The sequence below is a fragment of the Centrocercus urophasianus genome, unplaced genomic scaffold (assembly GCF_019232065.1).
Source record: "Centrocercus urophasianus isolate 14NV4802_14NV808 unplaced genomic scaffold, USGS_Curo_1.0 seq_47, whole genome shotgun sequence".
NCBI classification, from domain to species: Eukaryota; Metazoa; Chordata; class Aves; order Galliformes; family Phasianidae; genus Centrocercus; species Centrocercus urophasianus.
The window spans coordinates 113,958-126,673 of NW_024885055.1; the positions used below are offsets into that span (position 1 = coordinate 113,958).

Consider the following 12,716-nt stretch of genomic DNA (forward strand, 5'->3'; position numbering starts at 1 on the left):
TACGCTCCCCTCCTCTCAACATCTGCAGGGCCATCTTGCTTTGCCTATGCACCATACATAGCACAGATGGACCTGGCCCTGCCAGCTGCTGCAGAGTGGGGCCAAGCAGAACTGCAGCCATCACAAAACATTTTGATCCCAGCTTGCTCAAGAGAAGAGGAAGCTCTGCTGTCAGCTCCTGACCTCACGTGGGTATGCTGATGGATGATGCAGGTGGAGCAGACCTGCACATGGCCAGCCTCCGTGGGAACACCTCACCCCACGTTAGAAATGGTAGAGATGCTGGAGCAGAGCAGTCCCACCCGGGTTTCTCACTGTATTTCCTTCCCCCGGCATTGTGCTGGTGATTGACTGCTGTTTTCTCGGCGGAAGCCTACTGAATATTCATTGGGCTGAGGGAGGTGAGAGGCTGGTAGCTCCCTGCAATCAGCAAGGGGGGGGGGAGAGGCATGCAGGGCAGACTTTTTCCTGCTGCCCTTGCTGCTTGAACTGTATCGTGCACGTACTTCATGTGGATAAATCATTGCAGAGACCTCAGCCTACCTTGGTAAAGCAAAAATCGTAGTGCTTGCATACTTGCCATCCTCATTAAAATCACTTTATGCGTATTATTTCTGCTCAAAATGCCATTCCCCTTCTCTCCACCCATTTCCTTTACTGGCTGTGACATACAGGAACTACACCCATCGCTTGCCTAGCCTCTCCTGACCTTTTGTAACTTGGCTCCAAACTCATTTTTTTGGGTCTTTTGCAAAACACTGTCAGAAGGGAAAAATCCTTTGTTAAAACACAGCCAACTCCTGCCTCAACGTGGAACAGTTTGTTCTGCTGAAAGAATGAGCCAGTTCAGTGAGCAGAAAAACACTGCCATAAACTGGCGTACTCAATAAGCTGCAAAAGTGATCGGCTGTGCTCAGGGTCTGAAAGGAGGGCTCCGAGCTGCACCCACAGGGGAGGAAAATCCACGAGCCCAACCTGCCAGCCCCGTTTCCTTGCTTTCAGCTGACGTGTTTTGCAGCTGTCTGTTTGGCTATAGCAACTGTAAGCAGGGGAATGGGAGCTGATGGTGAGCCAGAACGCGAGGCAGTGTTCGGATCTAGCATATTGCAAAAGGGCATGGTGAGTGAAGTAATGCAGGAAGGCTCAGCTAGGAAGGATGTAGTGCTGTCTGTGCTGCAGATGATGGGCTCCAGTACCCTGTGCTTGGTGTCTGGTACTGGTTAATAGCTCGGTTTGGTCCTTCCCACCCACGTTCCACATCTTGTTTTAAAACTCATGGTATAAAAGCTGATGCAGGGTTTCTTTTCACAGTGTGTGTTGTAACAGCTAGAGCTGAGGTTCTGAGTGTGGAGTGATGGCCCCAAGCTGGGTCACCCCTATGGGAATGGGTGTGCGCCTGGAATGGGGCTGGGAGGAGAACGGTGTGGGAAATGCAGCTTGGAGGTATCCCACAAAATGCCTTTCCGTGGTGCTGCTTTAAAAGACTCGAGTATTTTTCCAGAAATGTAACGTTGGCCAAGATATAACAATGGTTCTCATTCTGCCTTGGAGCCCTGGAGCCTTCCCTCCGAGCTCCCCTGATTTTTAGCACAGAGCTCACTGAGCAACTTCAGCTATGAAAACACTGAGAGGTATATTGTAGGTGTAATCTTTCCATTTTCACATGCGTTCCAAAGAGCTGATTTCTGCCAAGGCCAAAGTTGCTCTGTCTAAATAGCAACACTCTACAGAGAACTGTATGTGTAGAATTGAGAGGTGCTTTGCAAACGGACATGAGTATTGCAGAATATCACCTTTATACCATACGTGGCCATTTTAGGTGCCTGTGATCAGGGAATGATAATGCAAGCAAAAGCAAACCTACTAGAGAAAGAATGAGGGGCTGGAATCAGAGCCCCTCTGTGTCTGTAAGTGGCACTGATGCTCTGCTGCCTAGGCTGGACACAGACCCACACACTGGAGCTCATGAACTGGGTGCCAGTGGTAGGAAACCCAGTTCTGATGAGCAGAGTGTGCCCTGCCAGTCCTCAGGCCTATGCTGGTGGGTGCTGCTCTGTCTGACTGCCTGTTTCCTTTGGGGGAAGGCCAGGGATGTTCAGCAACTTAGACAAAACGTGAGGATGGAAGCTGTGTGTGGAGGTGAGAGCCCTGCAAAGGTAGAGCTCAGAGCAGATCTGTAACGCAGCTCTGAAAGAGGGTTTTGTTTGGAGATGTCAGGGGTGTGATTGCATAATGCTCATCTGGTCCCTGATCAAATGGATGAGAGCAGAGGAAAAAGAGCGAGCGAATTGGTGTTAGTGATGTTCAAACAGAAGCACGCAAAGCTCGGAGGGATGATCAGCGGTTTTGGTTTGATGTGTGTTGTGTTTTTTATTCCCGACGTTCTGCTGAAATATAGCACGCAGCTTGTCTCTGAGGGGGGCACACTGCCAGTAGTCTAAAGGTTATATTATCCCAGTGACCTATTTTTATACTCTAATCGCGTTCTGTTTCAAGCACCCCTCTCCAGCTCCCATCTCGCTCGGGTTTGTGCTCGGCTGGAAAAGAGCGGAGATAATTACCTTTGGTCCCTGGGTGCCAGCACACAAAGGCAGCCTCTGCCCAGGTAACAGAGATGAAGGCACAGTGCTGCTATTCTGGAAGTACAGCTCAACCCACAGACTTGTCTCCTAGATTGGAAATGGCTTGAAACAGGTCAATGAAATACGTGCAGGATGGAGGAGAGGTCTCTTAAAGGCACATTTGAAATGGAGAGGTGCAGCAGCCTATAGAAGGGTGAGATCCTAATGAATAGCTTTCTTTCGCTGGTCTGAATGAAAATGATGCCTGTCTGTTTGAGGCCTGCCAAGGAATGGAGAATGCAGGCGATTGTTTGGGCCGTGGGGTCCAGTGCCTTCAGCCCAGCCATGCAGTGCAAAGCCAGGCTTGGGCTGCAGCGCGCCCCAGCAGTCGGCATAAAGAGAAATTGTTCCTTAGCACAAATGTTTGCTGTGCGATGCTGCTCGCAGCTCGAAACTGCTGCAACCGGTGCGTGTGTTTGTACATTGGTGTGGTGTGAGACAATAAGACATGGAGAGGCTGTTCCTGCCTGCAGGACTTGTCTGGAGCTGCTGGTGCTTTGTGGCTGGTTGAGAACACCAGCAGTGGCAGAGCCCCAGTGATCTGCACTGGTGGGGAAGGTGTCATGAGCTGTTTGTTCATGAGAACTTGCGGTTCGCTGTGGGGTTAAACCCAGCAGAATGTTGTGTGCTGGCCTTGCTGTGTGCTGAGACCAGGCTGCTGGTGGCAGGTCGGTGGCACTGCTGTCCCCGTGCTGATGAGCAGCAGCCACACTGCTCGCAGCTCCCTGTTGGGGTGTGATGTGCTGTACGCCCTCACCGCATGTTGTGTGGTACCCAGTGCCTGTGACTTGAGGCCCATGGCTGCTCAGAGATGTTGGGGGCAGATCTCACCTCTCCTACGTTAGTCTGGAAACTCCAGGAACCTGTGGCCTTCCTGCCTCCTGCCAGCCCCAACAGGGCATGTTTTGGCAATAAGCTGGATAATTAGTGTAACTGGTAAACTCCTACATGATTTCTCATGAAAGGACTAAAATGAAAAACAAATGTTAATGACTAACCCAAGAGGAAAGAGCCCTGGCACTGCAGGGCCAGTGGCAGCAGGAAGGGCTGCGTCCTCAGGGCTGCATGCATCAGGTGCTCCCTCCCCTGCCAGCACCCAGGTAACTGCGCCCGGAGCTGAGGCAGGACCGCCCTTTGGGGAGCAGGAGGTGGCAGAGGAAAGGACCAGCCCTGGGCTGCAAGGCTCAGGGATCTCCCCTTGGCTGGGCTTTGGCTGCTGCTGGAGAGCTTCAATGACTCCCAATGGAAGGATTGCTTCTTCTGTGCTGTGCGGCAGGTAGTAAAGGGAAAGCTCTCAAGTGTCAACTTTTCTTCTTCCTTTAATTTTCTTTTTCCATATTATGCTATCAAGCGGGGCCCGCAGTGTTTCAGCTGAAAAACAAGCTGCTGTTGTTTGAAGTGCCAATATTGTGCTTGGCTCCGCATGAGACAGAAACATCAACTTTGTCCCTGACCTGGGGAGCGCGTCTGCCTGCCTAGCAGGCACAGAAAGCATTGAGAAAACTGTTATTTTACTTCTATTTTGGTGCTGATCTTTTTTTTTTCTTCCCTGTAAGTGAGCATTTACCCTTCGGCAGAGCTGCCCGCAGCAGGACTGCGCCATCCGACGTGTCCCTGGTGCGGATGGCTGCTGGGTGCTGCGGGGTGGCTTTCTCCCTGTTGTTTCTAGGGGAGGTTTGCAAAAGGTCACCGAATTAATCTTCTAACTGAGGACCTTGGCACCGCGCAGAATGAGTGTTTTGCATTAACGACCTAACTCATTAATTCACTGAAACATTTAAAACCAAACCAGTTGTATCCAGCCAAGCTGGAAAAAGCTGAAAGTTCATACTCAGCAGTGCCGATTTCGAAACCTCCCTTTGTTAATCTCTGCAGAAGCACAGTTTCTGAAGCTCTGAGCTCCCTCTGACTGCTCTCTGGGCATTGTTCTCCCAGGCAGTGCAGAGCGGCTGCGGGGCCGGTGGTTCTCCCTGGCCCAGTTGGTTTGGGGGCTGCCTGGAGCAGAAACTCTGTACTGTGTTCTGGGACTGGGATCCTGAGTTTAACAGTTTCCATCTTCCTTCTCCATTCCTTCTTTCTGAGCAACCAGACCTGGCCCGAGGCTCCTGGCTGCCTGCCCGTCTGCTGTGAGCTCTCTGAGCATCTCTGATACCAAATTCCTCCACTTGAGGTCAGTTTGCCTTCACATTTCCAGTGTGCGAGGCAGGTTTAAGTCCATGGGTCATCAGGTGGTGGCTGCTGCTTGCTGTGCTGCCTTGCTGTGGAATTAGCAGGTGTGGATTGGAGAGGATGATCTCTCTTTCTTCCTGTCCGCAGGGTGGATATTGCATTCAGCTCATCTTTCTTCCAGTTAATCACAACGTAATGCGTAGGAAATCAAGTTCTTCTCACATGGCTGTGCAGATGGGTCTGAGGCATTCGCAGTGGTGGCACGCTGAGCTCCACCGTAAGGCTGCTTTTTAATTGCACAATTTTTCTGCTGTTAATTTAACCTATCCATTAAAACAGCCTTGCTTATTTCAATGACAGAGATCAGCGAATTGTGCATTCTGTTATATATGATTGCTGTATTAAAGAGTTAGTACATTCCAGAAGGTGAGCAGTGAATAAAACATGATCTTAACATGCGGTTATGCAACTGTTCCATGGAAATGAAGCGGACAAACTGTACACTCCATTAATTTTTTTTACCAGTAAATTGGCACTGTGATGCACTTCCAGCCAGATTTGCAATCTGTGTTCTCAGGTGGCATTAATATTGGATCCCCAGCAGGAGAGCTGCGTTGGCTGTGCTGCCCTGATTGCATTTTTAACAAAACTCATCGGAGAGAGTGCTGAGCATGATGCAGGCGTGCTGGTAAATGAAACAGAGAGCTTTCAGGTTCTCCATAGGTGGGACAGACCGCGCACATTTACCCAAAATAATGCTGACTGCACGCCCTGAAGAGGCACTCTGCTAAAGAGACACAATGGGGGTCTTTGTGTATCTGGGTTGCTCTGTATCAAATTCACTCTGTTGACAGATGAAATATAACCTTTTTGTGGAAACTCCGTAGCCACAACATGAGCTCTGTCTGGGACTGGAGCTGCCTCCAGAACTGGGGGTGGATGCTGAAGCTGGGTCTGCTGGCAGCTTGCAGGAAGGGGCCGGCAGTTCCTCCCTTCCCTGTATCAGAGCTGCAGGGTGTGAAGCTGACATGCCACCAAACTCCAGCCTCTAAAGGTGTATTTTGTAGCCCTCAGGCTGCTCTTATTGTTTTTTTCCTAATTGACTCAACTTGGAAAGGTCACTGTACCCAGCTAGATTGTGTAATATTTAACTTAGCATCAAAAATGAGGATCCTGGGATTGGTGTCAAATGGATGCTGTTCCCTGCTGAATAGCAGAGCCCATTCATAGTCATCCAAGTATTCCACTTGCGAATGCTCATGAATAACTTTCTGGCCTTCTGTAAGGGAAGGCTGGCCACGAGGAGGTGGGAGAGGAGCAGCATAAAGCAGGTATTGAGAACGCACAGCTCCCACCATCCAAATCCAGCACGCAGCTTTAAGGCTGTTTCATTTATAGATTTGTGAAAGTTATGATTTCTAGCTTTTTGTGAAGCTCCATCACAGCAAACAGTGTTTCCCGATGCCAGTGATGACTAACGCTATTTACAGGACTGTTTTGTAATCTCAGATCAGCCCACATTAACGGGAAGTTACGTTTTCCCATCAGTCTTTTAAATCGTGCCCGAGAGTTGCTGAGCCCAGAATTGCCCATCCGGGCTCTCCTGTTTGCAAGCTGACATCATTTTTTCCAGAATAATATTTCAAAAACTTTTAAAGAAGTACAGATGGAGGTCAGACTGTACTTCCTCGGTTTGATTTTAGCACTAGGATTTCATATTGCTCTGTCCTAAAAGCTGCCATCAAAATGCAGCAGTGTTGGCACTGTGCGTGCATCACAAAGTCATTTCCTATCTGCGTTTCTGTGTGCACGGTGCAGCACTGTATGTGGTAGAGGAGCTCTGGGTGCCCAGCTGCTCTGATGGGTGGGAGGTGCTTCTGGGCTCATTGGGCAGGATGGTAAGTTGTTTTTTTTTTTTTTTTTTTAGTTCAGGTTTTTTTTTTTTTTTACAAGAGTAAAACTGATTTTCATCAGGTGTTGTGATGGGAAGCAGGCAGGAGCCCAGGAGGCTCTCCCGGCATGCTGCTGGTGTAGGGCATGGCAAGGGGACATCCTGGTGTCTGTGCTCCTCAAATGAGGACTTGGTACAGCCTATGAAAGAGGCACTGCACAGTTGTGCTGCACAGGTAGGAAAATTGCATTTTGCTGCTCGCTGTAGAGCCGAGCAGTGGAGTGGAGCTGAGCGCACACAGCACCACGAATACCTTGCATTCCTTCACAAGAGATTCTGGGGAAAAAAAAAATCTTCAGCTCTGCCATACAGCACCCATGGGTGCTTACAGCACTGCTGTGGTGGAGCTGGGTGCTTCATGTTAAAGGATGGAGCTGGAGGAGGTTGGGGTTGTGAGCTGGACTGGGAGGGAGCAGCAGTGTGAGCAGCAGGTCGGCTTCGCTGCCACAGCGCAGCTGGCTCCTGCTCGTGTGTTCGTTTTTCAAACAGGTAATTCATAGTCTGTGAGTCTAAAAATATGGGAAATCCAAGGTCAAGTTATTTTTTTTATTTTCCAGCAAAAGGCACTGAAAGTGATTTATTGAGTGAAACGGTTAAATACAGTTGTGCTTTGTGTGATGCCAAGGGAACTAACACCACCTCCCTCTCCTTGTCCTCAGGTTCAGTGGCAAATATGAACATTTGTCAACATTTGACATCAGCTCCTTGGGACATCATGAATTTGCTGGAATCTAGAAGGCAGAGCACTTGCAATAGCGCTTTTTAAATGTTAATTTAATTTAACTTAAATAGTATCATCCAGATTAATTGTAGCGATGGCTAGCAAAAGGAAATCTACGACTCCTTGCATGATCCCAGTAAAAACACTGGTGCTTCAGGAAACTGAACTGGAGACTGTTGAAGAGGAACCCGAAGGAACACAGCAAGATGCTCCCACTGAAGGGCTGGCCTCGAGCAATGCTGGTGCCACCACCAGCAGCAGTGAAGCATTGTCCAACGGATACCGCAGCATCACCGATGGGGACTCTTACATCTGCAAGGGTTGTGACTTTGGGTCTCAAGACGTTCAGCATTTCTTCGGGCACCTGGACTCTGAGCACTCGGACTTCAGCAAAGAGCCCACGTTTGTGTGCGTTGCGTGCAACTTTCTGGTGAAAAGCCATGAAGGGCTCTCACAGCACAACGCGGAGTCGCATGGCAGCGAAACAAGCTTTGTCTGGAGGGTGGCTAAGCAGGACAGTTGTACGGTCGTGGAGCAAAGCCTCGCGGAAGCTGCTGGCAGCCATGACCCTCCGGGAGAGGTCTCTGAGGAAGTGGCAGACGGTCAGTCTGAAATCATCATCACCAAAACTCCCATCATGAAGATAATGAAAGGCAAACCTGAGGCCAAAAAGATCCACACGCTGAAGGAGAATGTGCCGAGTCAGCTGGGTGCTGAGTCGGAGACAAAGGACGGAGAGGCTTCTTTCACCAGCGGCTCGGTGCCGGTCAGCCAGGCCACCACGAGTGCCACAAAATCATCTCATGTAGTGAACGGCTCCATCATTGGAAACGTGCCCGTTCTGCCGGCGGGTGTTGCACAGCTTGTTTCACTGCAGCAGCAGCCTCCCCTGCATCAGCAGCTACCTACGTCCAAGTCCCTTCCCAAGGTGATGATTCCCCTGAGCAGCATTCCCACGTACAATGCAGCCATGGACTCCAACAGCTTCCTGAAAAACTCTTTCCACAAGTTCCCCTACCCCACAAAAGCTGAGCTCTGCTACCTGACCGTGGTGACAAAATACCCCGAAGAGCAGCTGAAGATCTGGTTCACTGCTCAGAGGCTGAAGCAGGGCATCAGCTGGTCCCCAGAGGAGATAGAAGATGCCAGGAAGAAGATGTTTAACACGGTCATCCAGTCCGTGCCGCAGCCCACCATCACAGTGCTGAACACGCCTTTAGTTGCCAACCCTGGCAGCGTCCCGCACCTCATCCAGGCAACTCTGCCAGGCCACGTGGTGGGGCAGCCCGAGGGCACGGGCGGGCTGCTGGTCACACAGCCCATCATGGCCAATGGGCTGAAAGGCACCAGTTCCTCCTTCACCTTGGCAGTGAGCTCTGTCCCCAAGCCCCCACCGGCAGCTCAGCACAGCACGGTGAGCTCCGGCAGCGCCTCAGCACTGAAGGTGGTCACAGCCACCCCGTCGGTGCTCACCGCCTGCCCGGCCATCTCCTCACAGACTTTCCTGGATCCCAACGTCTTCAAGAACAAAAAGTCTCACGAGCAGCTCTCTGCCTTGAAGGGCAGCTTCTGCAGGAATCAGTTCCCTGGGCAGGCTGAGGTCGAGAGGCTGACAAAAATAACTGGCTTGTCCACAAAGGAGATTCGGAAGTGGTTCAGCGACAGGCGATACCACTACAGGAACGTGCGAGGCGGCAGGGCCATCTTCCCTGGAGACAGTGCTCTCGACTCTCTGCCTGAAATTCCCTTTGAGGTGCCTCCCAAGGGAGTGGAGCTGACGCCTGCGGCCATGCCGGTCTTGCAGCACCCGGGCAGGCGGCAGTCCTGGCACCAGGCACCCGACTTCACGGCCACCAAGTACAAGGAGCGCGCGCCAGAGCAGCTGAAGGCCCTGGAGAGCAGCTTTGCCCAAAATCCTCAGCCCCCGGAGGAAGAGGTGAATCGCTTGAGGGGGGAAACAAAGATGACGCGGAGGGAGATTGACAGCTGGTTCACAGAGAGGAGGAAGAAGAAGGTGGCAGAGGAGAGCAAGAAAGCGGAGGAAGCAGGGCAGCAACAGGAGGAAGAGGCTGAGAACAGCCGTGGGGAAGGAGAAGACTCTTTGGATGACCTGAGGGCCCTGGGTGAGAACTGCTCGCTCGATGCCTCCGCCAACAACCCCAACTCAGCCGAGCGCAAGGTGAGTCCCATCAAAATCAACCTGAAGAACCTCCGTGTGACAGAATCCAACGGCAAGGGAGAGGCCCCCGGCACCGCTGCAGGTGAGAAGGGGGACAGCGGCAGCAACCAGCCCCCCAGCCCTCCCAAACCCAAACTGAACTTTAAGAAAACAGCCCAGCAGCGGCACTTACTGAAGCAAATGTTCGTGCAGACGCAGCGGCCGACCAACCAGGAGTACGATGCCATCGTGTCGCAGACCGGCCTGCCGCGGGCCGAGGTCATCCGCTGGTTTGGTGACAGTCGGTACGGCTACAAGAACGGGCAGCTCAAATGGTATGAGAACTACCGGCGGGGCATCTTCCCCCCCGGCCTGCTGGAGGTGAGCGCGGCGGGGCGGGAGGTGCTGGAGGAGCACTACAAGAAGCACAAGGTGCTGCGTGAGGATGATCTGCCCGGGCTCTGTGAGCGCACCCAGCTCAGCGCCCAGCAGGTGAAGGTGTGGTTTGCAGCAAAGGTGGAGGAGGAGACCCGGAGCACCTCTGAGGATGCCTTCTCCAGCAGCGAGCAGTCGGGGAGCCAGAAAGGGCCGCCTGATGCTGGCTCGGAGGTGTTGGAGAACAGCGAGCCCTGGGAGCCGGGCGGTCCGGAGGGGGCAGCTGAGCCCCCTGGAGCCCCCGTCCAGCCACCTGCCACACAGCTCGGTAAGAACCGATGTGTGCTGGGGGGATGTGTGCTGAGCACTCTGCTTCCCACTGGAAGCTGAGGCTATTTGGGTTTAAACTGAGGAAGCTCTTCCCTGGGTAATGGGATCGTGGAAAGGGGGTAGGAAGCAGCCAGCTCCAAAGCCACATCCTGGCTTTAGGGGTAAAACCAGCAGATGTGCTTGTCCATATACCTTCCTCTGGGAGAAAGTGGCCTTTAGGTTTATTTCTGAAGTGGTGGCTGTTTGAGAAGGCAGAGGTCTGACTGCTGATTGCCAGTACTCACAGCAAGTTCTCCCATGGCCCTGGGCAGCACACGTGCCCTTGTGTGCCCACACTCCATGCCTGTGCAGAGCAGAGCTTCTTCCTGTCCCACTCCTGTTTTGAACCTCTGTTGGCTCACATGATGTGAGCATCATTATCTGGAGCATGGCAAGGCCTGGGCATTGAGAGAGACTGCAAAGAAGAATGGAACGGGCAGGGCCAGCATGGCATGTACATCTGCTGGCCCTATCCCTTCTCTAGAACTTGCTTTTGAAAGGCATGTGTGGAAGAGAGGAGGTTTCCACACAGTGTCCCTGCTGGCACCCTCCAACATGGCCTTCTTCCATACAGCAAGGTCCTGAGGCCTGACAAGACACAGACGTTCCTTCTATGTCCTTCTACTGGGCAGGACCCAGCCCTGCTCCCAGAAGGATTTTGGGTGTCCCTCTCCATCCCAACTGGATGCTGGGCTAGCTTTTCTCTGCAGCTGCTCCATCAGGGCTCCTGGTTTGCTATCAGGTGCACCTACACCCCCTGTTCCCTGCTGCAGGCACCTGCGGCATGCTGGAGCATCTCTGATACCTGTATTGTTTTTTTTTTTCTAGAAACAGACTGAACTCAAACCACTTGTCCCAGAGGATCCACTCTTACCTTTGAGAAGTTTTTGGTCTTTAAGAAGTTGATGGGCCAGTCTGATACAGACGTCAGGAACAGGACACGGTGATAAAGCACTGCCATAAATGAGACCTTTGAGTGCAGCACGAGAGAGAGTGCGAGTGCAAACTGGGCACTGAGTGCAGAGCTCTGGCCCAGCCCAGGAGACGGCTGAGGGCTGGCAGAGATGGAGGCTGTGGGCTCAGCTCACGCCCAGGAAATAGGATGCTCTTGTTTGCTTTTCAGTGGATGAACTTTCAGATTTCATATTCATATACCGATGCCTACAGCTGCCTATACAAGCATAACGAATCTCAGACATTGTGTAAACAAGGTCATTGCTTAGATATGGACTATTATGGCACAATACATTTTTTTCATCTGTCCGTTAAGGTGTTTGTTCTCTAAAGGCTGGCGTGGCTGCATATAACCTCTCTGCCTTTTTCATTCCCTAAGCTCTGGCTTTGAAGAGTTCTGCAGGATGCACACGTGTGTATATGTGTGGGTGTGTGTCAGAAAAGGTACCTGAGAAAGAAGCTGCCAGTCTTGCATTGAGGCCAGGTGGGAGCTCAGTGTTCATCCCGAGGGGTGAGGTCAAATTTAGCATTGCGTACTCTCCATTAAGCAGCAGCAAACCCAGGAGAGGGAGTTCAGTGTTGTTTGTCCCTTGTTGGCCAAAAGCGTGTTCCCTTTTGCAGATGGAGACTGACTGCAGCAGGCTGTTCAATCTCCAAGTCTCCCTTTAATCACTGAGAACTAGCACATCGTAATTTTTCCATCCTGACCTGGAATCCTTTTCATTGTTCGGAGAGAACAAGCTGTTCTTCAGAGGACGAACACAGAGAAGCACAGAGCTGCTGAGAGTGGTTCAGGCCATTATTGTCTCCAAGGGCTCTGTGAGGCAGCAGCAGTCGGGCAGTTTCCCACTTTCAGCCCTCTTTGACTACGAGTGATCCTCCGGCAGTGGTGCTGATAACTTCAAGTCTTTGCTTTTTCCACTTTTTGTTTTGTTCCATCCACAGCCGTTCTGCCTCCATGTGACAGAGCCAAGCATTTTTCTCCGTTAACCTCTCTGCTTCCACACCCTGCTCCTTTTTGACGTGCTCCTCTTGTCTCAGTGGTTGCTGCGTGATGCATTTTTCAGTATCCCTCCCTAACAGAACACAAGGTCTGGAGGAGCACCAAGCAACAGCCCAGCCAAGTGCTGTGTCAGACCATCCTGTCGTAAACTAATCACTTCCCAGCTCAAAATTGGTTCCATGTCTTGCCTTCACTTTTGCTCTTGGAAGACAGCTCCAGAGCTCCGCTGCCTTTGAATGGTTAGAAACTTTCTTTAAATTTCTAGTTTGAATTAATTCGTGGCCAGTTTGTTCCTGGTTTGTTTTGGAGCCAACATTGTCCCTTAACTTAAATAGTTTTTGGTGTTTACCCGCTGATGTATTTATGGAGAGTAGTCACAGCTCCTTATTTTTGCC

The 12,716-nt window shown here is 51.4% G+C and overlaps 1 protein-coding gene across 6 annotated transcripts in view; it reads left to right on the forward strand.

The window, feature by feature from the left end:
- The window catches only part of ZHX3 (zinc fingers and homeoboxes 3), a 31,496-nt gene extending 19,863 nt beyond the window's left edge, over positions 1 to 11,633 (forward strand). For 4 of the 6 annotated variants that reach the window (XM_042834512.1, XM_042834513.1, XM_042834517.1 and 1 more), the window contains 2 exons: positions 7,401 to 10,323; positions 11,193 to 11,633. In XM_042834512.1, coding sequence (XP_042690446.1) covers positions 7,557 to 10,323; positions 11,193 to 11,203 — 2,778 coding nt within the window. In that variant the 5' untranslated portion in view covers positions 7,401 to 7,556 and the 3' untranslated portion in view covers positions 11,204 to 11,633. Of the gene's footprint in view, positions 1 to 3,393; positions 3,898 to 4,634; positions 4,792 to 7,400; positions 10,324 to 11,192 lie in introns of those variants that run through there. The other 2 variants (XM_042834516.1, XM_042834515.1) reach the window with 2 other exon arrangements.
- Positions 11,634 to 12,716: the final 1,083 nt, after the last annotated feature.